The sequence below is a fragment of the Sycon ciliatum genome, chromosome 12 (genome assembly GCF_964019385.1).
Source record: "Sycon ciliatum chromosome 12, ocSycCili1.1, whole genome shotgun sequence".
Classification (NCBI taxonomy): Eukaryota; Metazoa; Porifera; class Calcarea; order Leucosolenida; family Sycettidae; genus Sycon; species Sycon ciliatum.
Genome location: NC_088654.1, coordinates 26,051,991 through 26,071,524, shown reverse-complemented (window position 1 = coordinate 26,071,524; position 19,534 = coordinate 26,051,991). Strand labels below are relative to the sequence as shown.

Sequence of the window (19,534 nt, the reverse complement as noted above, 5' to 3'; positions counted from 1 at the left end):
CGGTCTTGTACGTCTGGTGGTGGACTCACGCTGTCAGGAGCACACAGTCTGTCATTGACTTGTGTCAAGTATTAGTTGTGAATACTGGATAGCCGCTAGAATTATGAGACATGCAGGTCTCTGTTGTGATGTTAAACTGACATTCCTCTATACCATGTACATAATTATACATCAAGTATGTATATCTGCATTGCTTTTACTGCGTAATATGCCCCAGGATCATTGATTGTAAGAACCAAAAAAATTGCCCAAAAATAATTTTTTTTCCGGCCGACCGAGTCTGTTTTTTGGGGGGTTGCCGACCGGAAACAAGCCTATTTTTTGTTTAGGCCTAAGCGATCGCCAGAGACATGGATTACTGCTAGAGATCTGCGGTCCCTCCTTGCACGGCGACAGTAGCCCGGTGGCATTGTTCAACAACCGCATCCTAGATGCTGATACACCCAGTTACTACTGTAGCAGTACCACCAGTCATCTTGGGAAGCCATCGCTTGGAAAGCAGCAGAAAGCAAGAAGAGGAAGAGTGTGGCCAGGTGAGCTTGGAGTTGCGTGCATCGTTGGCAATGGTTTACTCCACCGATGCCGGACTCCATCGTCAGTACTAGTGTAGTACATGACTGCCTGCCAGCGCTGCAGCGGCGCCTAGCGCCTGGCCAGTCAGCTTGCACACAAGTACAAGTGGGCCATGGGGGAGGTCGTATTCGTCTGTGATGGAATGGGTTCGCATCAGCACCTAGTTCGCTTGTCGACCTTCGCCTCCGAGGATCTCTCCGATGACGTATCGGTTTCCACGATGGGGCGGGCATTGGAGTTCAGTTGGGCACTGATTGGACACTCACCTTCATTTAGGAGGGGCGAATTCCCCAAAACTGTCTGTGCATTGAGCAGGGCGTGTTGCTCTCTTGCAGATTTGCCGAGTGGAAGGTTCGACGGGCTTCTCGTGTGCTCCAGACACAGTCGTGAGTTAGTCAAGTGTCAAGTCAGTCGGCAGGAAGCGCGAGCTCCGACGTTCGGAGCAGACACGTTCTTCATTTTTTTAGTTTTAGTTTCACTCGATCGTCCTCGAAATAGTACTCGTACTCGACTAATATTATTATGTCGCACAGCGTCAACACCTGCGCGGTACTCGTTCAGAACCATGCATGCTGCATACTCGTAGATCTACGGTAGACCCCGTTTTTGTCCCTGATTTGCATTATTAATATTATGGCCAATGTCAATGAGCACTACCATCATGTCAGGGCGCGGGCCGGGCAATCGGCGGGCGCGGGCATGTATGCGCGCCTGGATTGGAGACAAAATTTCGAGTTGGAAAAAATATTGATTTCACGCACGCACATATCGCAGGCCTAAAAAAATACTGGATCTAGCGTCGAACGTCTAATAAAATTACGACTACGAGTACTAAGTCTTACTACTGTCTGTGCACATAATACATACATGTAGTGTGTCGCTGGTCAAAGACTGGCGCATGGCCGCCTACAATTATTAAATTTTGTAGATCGAGCGCTGTTCCGCCAGCTTCTTGCAGCTGGCCTTGACCTGACTCGATTACGCGTGTAGCCGTGTAGTGGCTGTTTCGTAAACTTTCGAAGCGAGCTGTGCAGGAGATATGCCAAAAGTTAGAAGGAAAAATAAAAGAAACTGAAACGCGCGATAGTCGCTTTCATGGTTGGGCATGTCATGTCAGGCAAATCGGCCGGCCGGGCAAGATTACTGAAACTTACTTGTGCTGTAGCCTGCAGAGCCAGTGCGGCAGTGGTGGCCTTTGTTGCAGAGGTGCAAACCGACACGTGACCGGTGGTGGCTCGGCGATTCCCGTCTGGAGACTCGACCTCTACTAGCGCTCTAGCGTTGGGTTTCACTGACATCAACCAGTACCGCTAGCACGATCAATCGCAAAAGCGCACTGTGGCTGTGTACGTAGCTTGGTGACCGTGCCAGTGCAGTGGCGGTTGAGCCCGTCTAACGCTATGTAGTCGTTGGGTAGTTTGGAACACACTCACTAGCCTGCCGCTCACACACGAACCGACACACACACACACACACACACACACACACACACACACACACACACACACACACACACACACACACACACACGCACACACACACACACACACACACACACACACACACACACACACACACACGCATACACACACGCATACACACACACACACACACACACACACACACACACACACACACACACACACATGCTGGCGGCAACTCTCTTGCACCTCGCGAGCAGACCCGTTGACACTAATACCGCAGGTCCCTCCGTCCGGGCCGGAGCGCTGAGCGACCAACAATGTCTGCGCAATCGACGGAAGACCAGGTATCGGGCACAAGCACTTCAGGGAGTATCTCTGGTGAGCATCCCATTCCGCAGCAGCAGGAACAGAATAGGCCAGAGCTAATGAACTGGCCAGCGCCAGTGGAGCGTGCGTCCAGTACACATAGTGCATCACAGGCTGCTCTGACACGTCACAGCAGCTCTACACTCGGCCACGACCGCAGCAGCGAGGGCGAGGACGAGGGCGAAGCGGCGGGAACGCTGGCGGAGTGGATTGGCCCCGGCGCCGTATCGGAGACGCGGTACGCGCACTCGCACGAGCTTGCGACGTCGCTGGACGGTTTCCGCGCACGCCACCAGCTGTGCGACGTACGCCTGGTGGCGGCCGGCGGGGGACAGTCGTTCGCGGCTCACCGCGTGGTGCTCTGCTGCGGATCGCCGTACTTCAACGCCATGTTCATGGGGCAGTTACGCGAGGCAAGTCAGGACGTCGTGGAGTTGCCCGGAGTGTCCGCCAACTGTCTCCAGTCCCTGCTGGCTTATCTGTACTCGGGTGAGATCACCATTGGCAACAACAACGTCCAGTTTCTGCTGCCGGCGGCCCGTCAGCTGCAGATCTTGCCCGTCGTCGACATGTGCTGCAGTTACCTGTCCGGCCAGCTGGACAGTCACAACTGCCTGGGTGTGCTGCGCTTTGCGCACACGTACGACTGCGCACTGCTGCGCACCCAGGCGGAGGCGTGCGCATGCGAGAACTATGCCTCGCTGATGTCGCACTGTCGCCGCGACTTCATGGAGTTGCCGTGGCAACTGTACCGTGACCTGCTGGCCAACAATGAGGTGAACGCCGTGAGTGAAGAGAGCCTGCTTGTGGACATCTTCCTGTGGCTGCGAGCGGACGCGGAGACGAGGCAAGCGTACCTCTGCGAGTTACTGGCCAAAGTCCGCCTGGCACTCCTGCCACCAGCCGTAAGCTGTTATCTGGGTTTAATGTGGCGTGGGTGAGTGAGTGTGCGCGCCCGTGTGTGTGTGCGTGTGCGTCTATGTGCGTGCGTGTGCATGTCAGACAGAAAAGAAAGGAAGTGAAAGGGGAAAATGAGATCGGGATATTATTGTAAGAAAATGATTTGCATGGGTCACTTCTTCGGTGAATTCTATTTCATTAAACTGAGAAACCATGCCTGGTGCTTCTGGTCTTCTAGAGGGCATCTGGCTACCGTATTTCCACAAATAGTAGGCCGGCCTACTATTTTTTCAACCTCGTCCTAACCCGGCCTTATAATCGAGGACGGTCTTGTATTCGAGGAGGGTCTTTTATTCTTTCAACCCAGTTTGACCCCGGTCTTCTATTTCTCGCCACACAGTTTTACCCCCGTTCTTCCATTTTCTTCTACACAGTTTGAGCACGGTCTTCTATTTTTTCCCACAGTTTGAGCACGGTCTTCTATTTTTAACACAAGAACAAAGACTCATTTAGTAGGCCCGGTCTTCTAATCGGAAACGGTCTTTTATTTTTTCAATCCCCCCTGCCCCGGCCTTGTGTACGAGGAAGGCGTTGTATACGAGGAAGGCCTTTTATTTGCGGAAATACGGTATGTTGGTTTCAGTGTTCATCACATGCCCTGCCATCACATGCCCTGTCGTTGCATGCCGTGTCATCACATGACCTGGCATCGTATGCCCTGCTGGCATGCCATCACATGCCCTGTCATCACATGCCCTATCATCACATGCCCTGGCATCGCATGCCCTGCCATCACATGCCCTGGCATCGCATGCCCTGTCATCACATGCCCTGGCATCGCATGCCCTGGCATCGCATGCCCTGTCATCACATGACCTGGCATCGTATGCCCTGCCATCACATGCCCTGCCATCGCATGCCCTGTCATCACATGCCCTGGCATCGTATGCCCTGCCATCACATGCCCTGGCATCGCATGCCCTGCCATCACATGCCCTGGCATCGCATGCCCTGCCATCACATGCCCTGGCATCGCATGCCCTGCCATTACATGCCCTGCCATCGCATGCCCTGTCATCACATGCCCTGTCATCACATGCCCTGTCATCGCATGCCCTGTCATCACATGCCCTGTCATCGCATGCCCTGTCATCGCATGCCCTGTCATCACATGACCTGGCATCGTATGCCCTGCCATCACATGCCCTGTCATCACATGCCCTGTCATCACATGCCCTGTCATCACATGCCCTGTCATCACAGGCCCTGTCATCATATTATGTGATCACGTGCACCAATGCCTGTGCCTGCTGTCGTTGTCACGCACACACGCCGCAAAGATGTGAACACTTCAACGGCTCTGTTGTCATTGTGTTTCCTCGAGTGTGATCACGCTTGCCGATGCTGTCTGTGTTGTGGCGCACACAATTTGTGCTGTTGTTGTCACTCATACTGTGTTCTGTTGTTATCTCTCATACTGTCCTACTGTGTGCCGTTGTGGCTGCAGTGTCTAGTTCAGCTGGGCATGGAGCCGGAAGTACGCCAGTGCGAGCGCTGTCGCGATCTCGTCGACCAGGCTAAGAACTTTCTTCTGCTGCCGGAGACGAGGACGCGCACCGCTGTTGCCACGGCTGCGGCGGCTGCTGCTGCATCAGCGGCGACAGCGGCCGCTGCTGGATCTGTATCTGCCCTGCAGACATCCAGTACGGGTACCGGGGTAGTCGCTGGTGCAGCAGCCGTCGCTGGTGCCGGCGTTGTGGTCTTAAGCACCGAGCCTCGTCAACCGCGACACAACGCTGTGCTGTACTCGGTGGGCGGGTGGTGTGCGGGAGAGGCGCTGGCGGAAGCAGAGAGGTTAGTGACCCACAGTATGAGATGTTAAGCGGGATTCACAGAAGCTTCGCGATGCGACTGTCGCGAAACCGGGAAATCCCCAAATCGCAGCCATCTCGCACCCCACGCAACTGCCGCAACTGGGCCATCGCAGAAGTTGAGCTTTGCTCAACTTTTGCGATGCGACAAGCGATTTGGCGTACGATTTGACCATTTCTACAGCAAAGTTGTACAAAGGTTCAAGAGTTGCCTATAAATTTGTACAAGTTGTACCAAACCGCACGAATATCATGGTGACGTACCCAAATCAGCAAGACGTTATCGCATCGCTGACTTCTTCTGTGAATGGTATTTCGCGAGTTCGCATCGCACACATCCGTTGCAGATCACGTCGCATCGCGTGTCGCATCGCAAAAAAAGCTTCTGGCTATGGCTTTGGGTAAGTTAATCTGACGATAGCTCATGCGAACTGTCATTTCCCATCTTTTTTTTAACAAGCGTTTTCTTTCCACGTTGCCGATGTGTGTGTGTGTGTGTGTGTGTGTGTGTGTGTGTATGTGTGTGTGTGTGTGTGTGTGTGTGTGTATGTGTGTGTATGTGTGTGTGTGTATGTGTGTGTGTGTGTGTGTGTGTGTGTGTGTGTGTGTGTGTGTGTGTGTGTGTGTGTGTGTGTGTGTGTGTGTGTAAAATCAGTGGCAGTCAATTCATCAGCCTTGCAAGCTGTTGAATGGTGTACTCCCAGCACAAATTGCTATGTCTAACATAGCTGTTCGCTATCATCGGTTTCGCGATGGGCAGATCTGCGGTGTGTGTGTGTGTGTGTGTGTGTGTGTGTGTGTGTGTGTGTGTGTGTGTCTGTGTGTCTGTGTGTGCATATATGTGTGTGTGCGTGTGTGTACGTGTGTGTATGAATATGTGTGTGCGTGTGTGCAGGTACGATTGGCCGAAAGACGAGTGGTCCAGCATATGCAGCATGTCCAAGAAGCGCTGTGGTGTGGGTCTGGCCGCCGTGGGTCGATACCTGTATGCCATGGGAGGTCATGATGGCACACATTACCTCAACAGTATCGAGAGGTTAGTCAACTCACAGAAATAAGGAATCTGCAGCCAGCTTGCACACTTCAGAATGCAGTGTCGGCGTCATTTCTGCACCATTTGTTTTCACGACATGCCCACTTTACAAATCGTATACACAGTGGTTAGACACCGGCCTGTATAGCAGCTTGGCCTGCATACAGGCCATGCACAGTGCAGCTTGGCCTGCATACAGGCCATGCACAGTGCAGCTTGGCCTGCATACAGGCCATGCACAGTGCAGCTTGGCCTGCATACAGGCCATGCACAGTGCAGCTTGGCCTGCATACAGGCCATGCACAGTGCAGCTTGGCCTGCATACAGGCCATGCACAGTGCAGCTTGGCCTGCATCATCAGTACAGGCCGCATGCACAGTGCAGCTTGGCCTGCATACAGGCCATGCACAGTGCAGCTTGGCCTGCATACAGGCCATGCACAGTGCAGCTTGGCCTGCATCATCAGTACAGGCCGCATGCACAGTGCAGCTTGGCCTGCATACAGGCCATGCACAGTGCAGCTTGGCCTGCATACAGGCCATGCACAGTGCAGCTTGGCCTGCATACAGGCCATGCACAGTGCAGCTTGGCCTGCATACAGGCCATGCACAGTGCAGCTTGGCCTGCATACAGGCCATGCACAGTGCAGCTTGGCCTGCATACAGGCCATGCACAGTGCAGCTTGGCCTGCATACAGGCCATGCACAGCCTGCAGCTTGGCCTGCATACAGGCCATGCACAGTGCAGCTTGGCCTGCATACAGGCCATGCACAGTGCAGCTTGGCCTGCATACAGGCCATGCACAGTGCAGCTTGGCCTGCATACAGGCCATGCACAGTGCAGCTTGGCCTGCATCATCAGTACAGGCCGCATGCACAGTGCAGCTTGGCCTGCATACAGGCCATGCACAGTGCAGCTTGGCCTGCATCATCAGTACAGGCCGCATGCACAGTGCAGCTTGGCCTGCATACAGGCCATGCACAGTGCAGCTTGGCCTGCATACAGGCCATGCACAGTGCAGCTTGGCCTGCATACAGGCCATGCACAGTGCAGCTTGGCCTGCATACAGGCCATGCACAGTGCAGCTTGGCCTGCATACAGGCCATGCACAGTGCAGCTTGGCCTGCATACAGGCCATGCACAGTGCAGCTTGGCCTGCATACAGGCCACGCACAGTGCAGCTTGGCCTGCATACAGGCCATGCACAGTGCAGCTTGGCCTGCATACAGGCCATGCACAGTGCAGCTTGGCCTGCATACAGGCCATGCACAGTGCAGCTTGGCCTGCATACAGGCCATGCACAGTGCAGCTTGGCCTGCATACAGGCCATGCACAGTGCAGCTTGGCCTGCATACAGGCCATGCACAGTGCATGCATTGATGATACGCGTACATGTACTTACAGCTAGAGGTTGTTTGCAGCTGACAAATGTGTGACCCGTCTCTGTCCCCCCCCCCCTCTCTCTTTATCTATCTCTATCTATCTCTATCTCCCTTCCTCTCTCGATCCCTCACCGTCCCTCCCTGGCAATGTTGGCCGAGCCAGGTTTGACCCATGCATCCCAGGGGCGTAGTACCCGCTACGACTGGTACGACCATGGCCGTACCACTTTTCGAAAAGCGTGGTCTGTCCGGAACGTGCAAAACCGTAATAAAAATATCAGGATCCATCGATGCATATGCGCATCAGACTTTGACCTTTTTCTAGACTCGTACTCGTAGATCTGCTATGCATCTGCAGTCGTACTGAGTACTGTACTCGACTCGACTGCACACTGCGCCAGAACCTTCATCATTTTGCGAGAACTGTGGCAATACGCCCAGTGAGAAGGCAGATTTTGCCTGTGCTTGTTCTGGTGAAGTAAAATATAGCTAAACAAACAAAACAAACAAGTGTGCCAGAAGTTCCCAGAACGCAGGGTTTTGTGTCTCTTTACAAAATTTTCCCGGGGGGAGGTCACCCTCCAACACGGCCTTCGGCCGCACCGACCTTCGGTCGTACCACTTCCAAAACCCCTCCTACGTCCCTGCGTACAAGTGCTGTTCTCTGCTCTCCACCCTCTTCAAGGGCATACAACTGACAATGCACTCACTCTCCATCGCCATGCCACATACACATGTATGTGCTCAACTTGCATTCTCTCTCTAAACTGAAACTGGCCTGTCTGGTCATGTGACTGGCCTGTCTGGTCATGTGACTGGCCTGTCTGGTCATGTGACTGGCCTGTCTGGTCATGTGACTGGCCTGTCTGGTCATGTGTCTGGTCATGTGACTGGCCTGTCTGGTCATGTGACTGGCCTGGCTGGTCATGTGACTGGCCTGGCTGGTCATGTGACTGGCCTGGCTGGTCATGTGACTGGCCTGTCTGGTCATGTGATTTGCCTAGGTACAACCCAAAGGACGATACATGGCAGGCGTGTGTCGTGTCACCCAGCTGCGAGGTGCGCACCAGCGTTGGTATCGGCGTCATAGACAGCTGTATATACGCTGTTGGCGGACAGGTAAGTGCTTGCCTGCGTTAACTGTGCTCCGCACTTGAAAGTACTTGCACACTGTAAAAGCCATTTTTCTAACGAGGTGAATACAGGTGGAATCCTGATAATTCGAACCTCAAAATTAGGGCTGAAACGATCAACCAATATCATTAACGATCGATATATTGGTTTTATCGATTCTTGTCGGCTCTACCGTGTACCTCGAACACCAGTTTATGAAAAAATTCCACGATACCTTTGCTACGTTAGAAATTTGTGGCACTGCACTGTTGACATCTGTAGACATCTGGCTGGTTTATCAACATGACCTAGAGAATTTCATGTTGTTTCTAGAGCGAAGAATCTTGTCATCACCCTCCGGCAACTGCTCTTATCTCCGACCTTTCCCGCAAATGAACTGAAAAGACAAAGAGTATTCTCTCCTGATCTCTTTCAAAGCCACAAATCAATTTTACTGCGCTTGAAAGTACATGATTGTACTCGTATTCACTATCGGATGGAGTGCAAGGGCTAGAATACTGTCACTCATATACATGCATAAAAAATCGTTAGCACTCGTTTTGAACACCAACGATTATCGATTGCACTCTTAACCCTTATCCGACCGTCAAAGTGGCCAAATTCTCAGTCCTAGCGAGACGCCGCGACTCATTTTGTTGATAACTTTAGTTTCCCTTGGGTGATATTGGCAAACTTGGGCTTTTTGGAAAGCTTGAGCCATGAGGAATTCTCTAGAAGCAGTTTCAAGTCTAGCCTTTATTTGTAAGACGAACAAAATCCATCTCCAATTCCATTTTTTGAAGAGAAGTGCGGCTCATCGACATGTGGACCATTTGTAGTCTTAATTTTGTACTTTCATGGTGACACGTTTTGAATATACCATCAGGGAAGCATCCAGGCAAAGTTTTAGGAGGGCAATATAATCATTTCCAATGTTACACCATCTGCAAACTTGTTTCGTACGCGGTATGAAAACAGACCTCACTCAGAGACCTATAACTTCTCTTTGAAAGATGCTAAGACGCTCCGGTCTTTTGCAAATGAATGGTGGGTCTTTCCAGCTTCTTTTGAGACCAAAATGGTGCAGATTCGAGGAAAAATAAGTGAGTTATAGCTTGTTAAAGTCATCGACGGATAGTCGTCGATTTTTGACTGGCCGGTCGGATAAGGGTTAACGATCGATATGCGAGTTATCGGTATAATTGTTTCAGCCCTACTCAAAATGCCAGGAAAAACTTCTAATTATCCGGACATTCGAATTATCCAAACATGCACCCACAACACAATATGTATGCCAAAATGCTCTCATGGTCACGCAGACTCGGTTGCGCTATGGACCTTAGACACAGATTTCACAGATACTGAACTGACCGGCACAGCCTGCTCATGCAAACTGAACTGACCAGTACAGTGTACACTGAAAGGCTTCGGATTACATTTTGCTAACTTCGAATTATCAGCACAAACCCCGCGCATTTTCTATGTAAGTGGAATCTGTGGGACTTCTAATTAACCGGACATGTCCAGTTCGAGGTTCGAATTATCAGAATTTGCTTATGAGGGAATTGTAAATTGACTGGTTTACGTGTACCAAAGGTAACGCATGATTCTCACTCAACTCATTCTCAACGCTCAATGGAACAGTATAATTATGTATCGATTATCGATTTCTATTTTAACGACAGATTTCTCCTCGTTAACTTGTAAGGATTAGCACTTCGTTAGTTAAATATTATGGCTTTTACAGTAATCCATTGTAGGAGGCTGATGACTCATTATGACTCAATAGGAGTGACTGCATTTTGATGGCTGTTATTCCAAACATATTCAAGTTGCTCTAATGCCGGTGCAATGACCGAACGAATATTCTCCTCCTCTCCATATATTAGCAGATGAAGATCTTGGCAGAATGTCAAGTCACAGGTACTGTTTTTTTATTTTTTATTTTTACAAAGACCACTTACACTTAAATGCCAAACATGAGACGCAGCTAGGTGTGTGACGAGTTTTGTCATTGCTGTTGCTATGCCGACAGGATGGAGTAAGCTGTCTAAACATTGCCGAGCGGTACGACACGGAGACTGGCCAGTGGACTCGGCTGGCGCCGATGAGAGAGAAACGTCTCGGCGTCGCCGTCGTCGTGCTCAACAATCTCCTGTACGCGATCGGCGGCGGAAACGGTGGCGTGTTGCCGCTGTGCTCGGCTGAAAGGTATGCCGGCGATATGCAACTACTGTTTAGACAGTGGAATAAGATCCTCAGGCTGCGTATAGTGCTCTCTATGTGTGTCCAGTGGACACAGTCAGTAATAGCATACTCACACAGCAATAACACAACCAAGTCCTTTTCATGCTGTCTGATGAGTTTTTCTTCTTTTTTTAATATTATTAACACGAAAGTCTGCGTAACGGCAGAAAAGGACTTGGTTGTGTGATTTCTGTGCGAGTAGTGCAGCCACACTTCATTCACAAACGCTGTACTGTCTTGTATTAAAGCCTGTCTCGTATTGAAGCCTGTTTTGAATACAAGTAGAAGACTGATTTTCAAGATTCACTGTCGACATATGAGCCTGGTGTTAGTGTTGACATACGTAGTAAGGCCTGGTTCGAATAGAAGCCTAACTACAAAATGTACGTCGGAAGGAGATTGCAAGTGGGGCGGCCAATTGTGAAGGGGGGGGGGGGGGGGGACGGCGGCTAGGCAATTGAACGCAATAGTACAATGAACACTACAGCAGGATCCTAGGAGGGGGGGGGGGGATACTGTCAGCCCACCAGTGCACACTAAGACCATCATAGCCAGGAAGAGATCGAATGCATGCCAGTTATGTCTTGACAAGCGCAAGTCTTGACAACTGTATGAAGTTGGAGTCGGAGTCGTCACTGTGATCACGTAATGGTAGTCCCTGGCGTGCGAGAAAGCGCAGCGAGGACAGTATCTTGAGGAAGCAGTGCTGGTTCTCTACTTTCTCGCGCTGGTGTTGCGCTGACTGGCTCTCTCCCATGTCCACTACCGCGCCTGGTAAACTCACAACTTTCAGGACAGCTTCCTTATGACACTTGGAGTTCTGGTGCGCATCGTACTTTATCGTCGCATCTTTTCAATTCGAGAAGCCTATATCGATGAACGCGCCATCTGCATTAGCTGACCACACCAACTTTCCTTCTGCGTGAGCGCGGAAGCAGGTGAAACAAAACACTACATCTCTGGCCTCAGAATAATGCAGCCATGACCAACGATCAAACCACTTGGCCTGGAAAGCACGTTTCACGACAGACTTCTTCTCAAACTCTCTTTTCGGGAAGTCAAAACCTCTTGGTTGATGGGGCGCATCAGGAACTACTTCAGCCTCCGCCATGATGAGCGCACCATAATCAAACCAAATTAAATTTATCAAACTAAGTAAGTTGGAGCAGAACGGCGTGCTGTCTGTAGTGACTAGTGTTAGGGAAAACCTGCCTGCTGCAGTAACGCCGATTATGTTGCGAATCCGACGGTGCATGCTAGATTAGGTTAGATGTGCAACAGTTACTAGACATGTCCGGTTGTCACCGACCAGCAGCCAGCAGCTAGAGCAGCTGAACCCAGAGGTTACGCAGGCACTTCAAAGTTCAGCGAAATACGGCATACTGCACCACGTCACCACACGTACAGATGTGCACTGCATGTACTGCATGCATGCATGTACTGCATGCACTTACCCCCCTCCCCCCAAATTGGCCCGGAAAGTGGGGCGGCCATGGCCGCCCCGGCCGTTGCGGTTCCGACGCCCCTGTAACTTGAATAGAAGCCTGTAGCACCGGCCTGTTTTCAGATCCGGCGCAGAAATCCAATTCTAATTCAGCCGGAAATGGAGTTGAGACCAGCGGGTCTGAAAAATGATCAAGCACGCGCGCGCGCGCACACACACATACACACGCACACACACACACACACACACACACACACACACGCGCGCGCGCGCGAGCACGCGCACACACACACACACACATCCACATGCACACATGTCATTATTATTTTAGCAATGGTGCGTCTGAGTTGTGTGAATGTGTGTACTGTGCATGCATACATGTGCACGTGTGTGTGTGTGTGTGTGTTTCATTCAGATACGACCCGGTGGAGAACGTGTGGCAGAGCATAGCGCCGATGCTCACGCGCCGCAAGCACCACGGCGCGGCCGCGTTCAACAACCGTATATACGTCGCCGGCGGTCGCGACGAACACTCGGAGCTGAAAACCGTGGAAGTCTACACTCCCATCAACAACATGTGGTCGCAGGTGGTGCCAATGCGTAGCTATCGTAGTGGCGTGGGTCTGGCCGTTGTCGGCGCTCGTCTGTTTGCTGTCGGCGGCTTCAACGGCACGCTGTACCTGCGCACAGTGGAGCTGTACGAGCCCGACGCGGACAGATGGACAGACGCGGGCGAGATGATCAACAGGCGTCTCGGCGGCGGCGTGGCCGTCATCAACGCTGCGTACGCCTCGCTGCCGCCGTCGCCGCGCTTCCAGCCCATGCCCGGCCTGTCGTAGAGATTGCCATGGCGACGGCGACTAGGGTACTACTGCCATCGCCAGCAGCGGCAGCAGCAGTGAGGACGTTCCAGTGAGGATTTCCGACTTTCAACCGACTGTTTGTGCTTCGGCACCCGCCAGCACTCTATAGCCACTACCTGGGCCGCCAGCAGCAGCAGCAGCCACTACCTGGGCCGCCAGCAGCAGCAGCAGCCACTACCTGGGCCGCCAGCAGCAGCAGCCACTACCTGGGCCGCCAGCAGCAGCAGCAGCCACTACCTGGGCCGCCAGCAGCAGCAGCCACTACCTGGGCCGCCAGCAGCAGCAGCCACTACCTGGGCCGCCAGCAGCAGCAGCAGCCACTACCTGGCCCGCCAGCAGCAGCAGCCACTACCTGGGCCGCCAGCAGCAGCAGCAGCAGCACAGTGTGCACAATCTCTCTTGTATCAGACTCATCGAGAAGCCGGGGCAATTAGTATTCACTCATCTTCATCTGGAGCATAATTATAACTATGTGTCTCTATGTTCGGTCACTTAATTCTTCGCCCACAATGATCCAGTCACTCTCCTCGCATTCATCCCCAAACTCCTGCCCCGAATTTTATCAAAATCAAACGAAATGCTTTATCGGCAGCGACACTACGCCTGCCGAACATGGCTTCCGCCAGACCGACCTAAATTCAAAGGAAGTTCCAAGAATATTATACCTGCGCTGGCACTTCATATTGTTCAATGCTGCTGATGATATAGTGGATCACTTTCCACCACTTCAAGCGAACAAATTTGTCTGTTTTGCCAGCTTTCAGGATTACGATATTGACCATAACTACGCGTGAAATATGCGTATTAGCATTTCCATATGTACAAATTGCCACCTTCATGGTTCCCCATGTACTTGCTCCTCAACGTATTCCTCTTTACAATATTCACGTGTGTTCCTGAGCCAAATTCGCCCTCTTATTGATGCATGTAGTATGTGGGAGTCATATGATGCCGTGCGGTAATTCTAGGTAGCACCCCCTGGCATTTCGGAACAGTACTCAAATTTTGGAGATACAGGCCACTAACACAATACAAAATGAATAAGAGTCACAACATTTGGGGGATTCTAACCGCCCATATCACGGCAATCACATTTTGAAATTCGCAAATGCATCACATGATGCCTCTGGTAGTTCTAGGGTTAATTTACACTTTTGCCTCCACTAGTCTGGTGATTTTTGATTTCAGCAGTTTTATCAGGTTACTACAACTGGAGGGAACATGTCATAATAATCAATTTCATCATGATAGTACAGTGCGTATCGGTTATAGCGTGGTCGTGTAAAAGAATATACTGCCTACAAGAATGAACTCTCATGTTTTCATAATCATAACATGGGTTTCATGTGTATTTATCGCGTGTAAGAAATATCGGAAATAAGAATAGAAAGTCGTTTTTCAAACACTCACGCTATCCAAGAGTACATGGAAACCAGAGTGTGCAGCTTGGGGTCTACTCTGCTATGGGTGTCTGTCACGGCGAAATTCCGTGATTACATCATATTTGGTGCAGATCTGAGGCGGGAAATGGCGTAGTGCATACAACTGAGCTGCAGTTGTGCAGAAAGAGGCCTGCTTGTACGCACTACATCACTAAAATGATGTAATCACGGAATTTCGCCGTGACAGCAACCCATCCGAGCTGCACACTCTGGTTTTCATGTACTCTTGGTATAACCGATACCTACTGTATAATGATGTTGGCAACGACCGTTATATTGATACAACCGGGCACCTACATATATTTTGAAAATTCTGTCTCCGCCAGACGTCAACTTTGCCAGTTTCCAGTGACCACCAGCTACACGGCACACTGTAGGAGAGACTGGATGAACGTGCCTTCGCCACCAGACGCTACCGGCGTGCTCTGCTGCATGCCAAGCACCACACACCAACCGCATGCCAACAAGCACCGTACAACACACAGCCAGCTAGGTATAATGAGGAACTAGTTTTTGTCATGGACCACAGAGGGCACAATCCTGCATGCAACGATTACGACGTCCATGACGCGACAAAGAAGAGCGAGAGAGCGAGAGAGAGAGAGAGAGAGAGAGAGAGAGAGAGAGAGAGAGAGAGAGAGAGAGAGAGAGAGAGAGAGAGAGAAGAGAAACACATACACAGCTACGATTAAGTTCTAAGATAGGGATAATGGAAGAGAAGAGGCTTGATAGGGAGAAACAATTCCTCTAATGCAGACGAAGGAAAGCACAGAGCTGAGCAGTTTATCATTAGCTGTATGGGATTTGATGAGAAGAAAAGCGATTTTAGATTGTAGTTATGAACAAGCACATGAACCTAGGATGTTTAGCATGCTGGATAGTAGATAAAGGTATGGCTGGCAAGGTGGTCGCTGTGCAGAGAGCGAGCGAGCAACGACAGCACGCACGCATGCTGCACTGCACAGCTATCCTATGCCAGAGAAAACAGATACGTGGTGGGCATGAATGAGAGGTGGACTGTACAACGTTCTCTAAATATAATGATAATGTTTACTGCGTGTACGTCGTACAAACTATAATTTGACGGGTGTGCTTGCTTGCTATGTGTCGAGTATGGGCAGGGAGGTTGCACGAACAGGACGGATGAGACGGAATACAACAGGGGCGAAAAAAGAGCGTTTAACAGACAGCCAGCTGGATAAGAAATGTGTGTTCAGATAGCTACTATGTACATGCAGGACAGCGACAGTGACTTGCTGACGAAAGACAGAATGAAGATGGATGAAGCCAAGTTCAGGGAAACAGGAACGGACAGACGGACCGGGGGGGGGGGGGGGGGGGAGCTGTACACTCAAGGCGAGGGCTCAAGTCGTTTCAGTACAGACTGGGAAGAGCGGACGGGTTTCGTAAAAAAAGAGAGAGAAGAGAGAACACGATGTGCCCATGGCAAGGCAGCCGAGCATGGCAATCCAATGCAGCCACAACGACATAGCGTACTATCAACAAGGAGCAATAGGAGAGAGACTCACGTACATTATGGCTGACTGCTCAGCTGTTAGCGGTGGCCCCCGAGTGCTGTTTCTTCAGTCGTCGCAGCATCTGCGCCGAGTGACCGGCCTGCACCGTGCAGCGGCTGACCGGCTGGAGCCACGGCTCGCCATCAATCTGCACGGGCATTGGCGAAGCCATGGTCAGGACGAGGCTGGAGCCCTGCGCAAGTCGCAGGCCGCCGCGTATGTTACCTTGGATCTGGCCAAGGTGCATCACGCCCTGGACACCGATCACTTCCAGCATTCCGTCGTTCAGCGCTGCCGGCTTGAACTTGTCGTCGCGATCCGATCCCCACGCGTCACACCCGGCCATCCAGCTGCTGATGTTCAAGATAATGATGCCTTCCACACCGCTGGGCATCTTGACCAGCTCACCGTCCACTTCGATCGAGAGCACGCGCGGAAGCTGCTTGCAGAGGTTGCCGCTACGTTGCATCATCTTGGCCAGCGACATCTTCAGGTACATCCCCTTGTTGTGGATGCGGCTGTTGAACTTCTCCGGGGCTTCCTCGCGCTTCAAGTGGAACTTGAGGGCAATGTCGGCATCGATGCCCACGCCGAAATAGTTGTTCATGATGAACGTTTGCGACTGCTCCTCCATGGCCGTGGACCAGTGGTTCACGGAGCACGCAAGAAAGGACTCGACTGTCATGAGGCCGGCGTCCACTTCTCCTGGCACGTGCGCTTCACCATCGGACGTGATCAGGTTGTCGACGGCGCTGCGCGTGGCCCCGGCGTCGTTCTCAAACCGGATCACCCACCGGTCCATGGAGATGGTCTCGCTCTCGTTGATGCCGATCAGCAGCTCCAGCACATTGCTGCTGGACGTGCCGACACCAGAGCCCCACTTCATGACGCGCGCCAGGTCATTACCCGTACCCAGGGGTATGACGGCCACCGCTGGCGATTGGCACTTCAGCATCGGTCGCAGCTCGTCGAGCAAGCTGAGCACCCAACCGACGGTCCCGTCACCGCCGCACACGACCAGGCGGTAGGACGGCACGTTGCGGAACGCGTACAGACCCGGCAGTGGGCCACCGGTTGACAGGTTGAACACCTGGTGCGGGTTGAGAAAGCGGCGGAATGCTGTCAGCAGGTTGACACCCTGGCCGCCTCCGCTGCGCTCATTGACAAAGGCCAGCACAGGCGAGCAGTCGTCCTTGATAATTTCTGGCACAATCTCCGGAATGATAATCACTACAGGTTTCTTCTGCTCGATCAGCATAGCCGTCTTCAGCTGAAGGTAGGCCTCTAACGCGTCAGCGCTGTTCGTGAACTGAATAATAACCGCGCCAAACGTTGGGAAGATAGGACCGATCTCCACTTTGCCGGTGCCGATGAGACCCATAGCTTGCTTCAGCTTCTCGCTGTAACGCTCAACCTCCCAGCTAGTGGGCAGGTTGCCTACATAGAGGTGGACGCTGTTTTTCGTGCGCAGGTTTTTCAGGTAGAAGCGCGTCAGCTGGACATGGCGAACAGACCGCTTACCGGCGTCGTGCAGGATCTTCCATGGCTTCTCGTGAGTGTCCAGCAACCGCTCGCGAACACCTTCGAAAAGGTTCACTTCGATAAGGCCGAAGTCATCCAGGTCAGTGTCTGCGAAAGGTATGCCATACTTGGTTAGCGCAGTGGCCACTACCTCTTGGGCCGTGGTGATTGGCGATACTGACAGCGTTTTGAAGTCGGCAGCGGAGGGGAACTGGCCTGGGAAGACCCGAATAACCATGTCCTCGTTCTCCGACGAACGCGAGCGTATGACGAGCGGTGGGCCGTTTTGGAGCGCTGCAACGGTACACTCTGATAGGTCATCGAGTGGCGCAACCATGGCGCCTCTCTCCACGCCAATCATGAACATTCTGCTATCTGATGCCGGCACTTGATACTCCTGCAGGGCACAGGACAGGATTTCCGTTGCCGTAGCATCAGACGACACACGTATAGACTTATACTGACGCCGGGAATGGCCATCGTATACTTTCAGCTTTATCGTGTTGCTACAAATCGACATTCCATCACTGTTTGCATCACTGATGCTCACTGTATCTTCTAGTGCTGTTGAACACGATACACAGTCAGTTGACAAGTCCTCGCGGCTGCCAAACATACTACTCCGGGATGATGAGGGGCCCGAGACAGTCATGGCCATGTTCGGCATCGACACTGATGCTGGAGGCAACATCAGGTGCTTCAAAGCTCCAAACTCACAGGAGATATCCAGAAACTGGCGACAGCTGGAGTGCACGGTTTTGCAGCACCACGCACAGCGTAGACTCACTAGACACTCCTGGGAGCTGCAGACATTCTTACACACAGCACACTTGGAGGATGGCTTGAGGTTGCCTTCTCTCCAGTGATGCAGCTGCACTCCCAACTCTTCTGGGGGCACATGTGGATTGTACGTGGCCACACGCTTGCAGTCCTGCACGCAGAACTGATTACAGCTAGCATGTACATAGTACTTGCAGACTTCACAGCGATATCCAAGGCTGTCGTCCATTCGCTTCCTGCACACATTGCAGAAAGTACGCTTGAACTTTTGTTTCTCTCCCCAGCGGTGCGCGACGGGGTCCTTGACAAGAACAGGAGCCACGCTTGTACAGGGTGTTGTTACATCGTTCATGCACTTTTCGTGAGTGACAAACCGGCAGACTTTGCAGGTATAGCCGGAAACCCAGACATGCTCTCCACAGTAATGGCATACACTGCCAGGTCGAAACGTCTTCTTGTGATACGTATGGCTGCCTGATTTATCCGCACTGCCTCCTCCATTGGACATCGTGCGGGCAAAGGAAACGAGCTTTCTACTGTCTAGTTGTGTCGCAGATGCGACCTTCAAATGACTCCTCACACCTTTTCTCCGAGCCTACATGAAAACTACGAAACAGTAAACCATGGTAAACAAACAAGAAAGTACCGAAAATTCATTGTTGACTGGACTGGTGTGAAGTTGTGGGCGACTGGCGGCCGTGTGACTGACACTCAAACTCTGATCTGCCCCTCATTCAGTGCCCCAGTACAGCAGGTCTCTGCACTCTGCACTGCACAGATCTTGTCATGCACGCTTCCACACACGCTTCCGCTCTCTGCGGCTAGGCTGGGTGTGCGGGTGTTCAGTGCGCCACCGTGGAAGTCGGAACGAGTCCTTTTGTTTTGATCGTGCTACTCGTTGCGGAGCGCTAGCGCACGATGTACAATGAAGCAGGGAGTAGTAAAATATCGGTAATTTACTACTCGCGGACTGGAAGAAGTCCGGTTCGCATGCGCGCATGAGCAGATTCCACAAACGCGGGAAAATAATGGAGAAAGCATGCAGTATTGATTTCAAA

At 51.9% G+C, this 19,534-nt stretch overlaps 2 protein-coding genes across 2 annotated transcripts; one reads left to right on the top strand and one right to left on the bottom strand.

The window, feature by feature from the left end:
- Positions 1 to 1,457: 1,457 nt before the first annotated feature.
- On the top strand, positions 1,458 to 14,116 carry LOC135828912 (kelch-like protein diablo). Its single transcript, XM_065341345.1, has 6 exons — positions 1,458 to 3,268; positions 4,771 to 5,117; positions 6,030 to 6,170; positions 8,554 to 8,668; positions 10,698 to 10,873; positions 12,769 to 14,116. The coding sequence occupies exons 1-6, from the start codon at positions 2,315 to 2,317 to the stop codon at positions 13,190 to 13,192; spliced, it is 2,157 nt and encodes a 718-aa protein (XP_065197417.1). The 5' UTR covers positions 1,458 to 2,314; the 3' UTR covers positions 13,193 to 14,116.
- Positions 14,117 to 15,152: 1,036 nt separating this feature from the next.
- LOC135828347 (diacylglycerol kinase theta-like) lies at positions 15,153 to 19,170 on the bottom strand. Its single transcript, XM_065340797.1, has one exon. The coding sequence runs from the start codon at positions 18,982 to 18,984 to the stop codon at positions 16,207 to 16,209; it is 2,778 nt and encodes a 925-aa protein (XP_065196869.1). The 5' UTR covers positions 18,985 to 19,170; the 3' UTR covers positions 15,153 to 16,206.
- Positions 19,171 to 19,534: the final 364 nt, after the last annotated feature.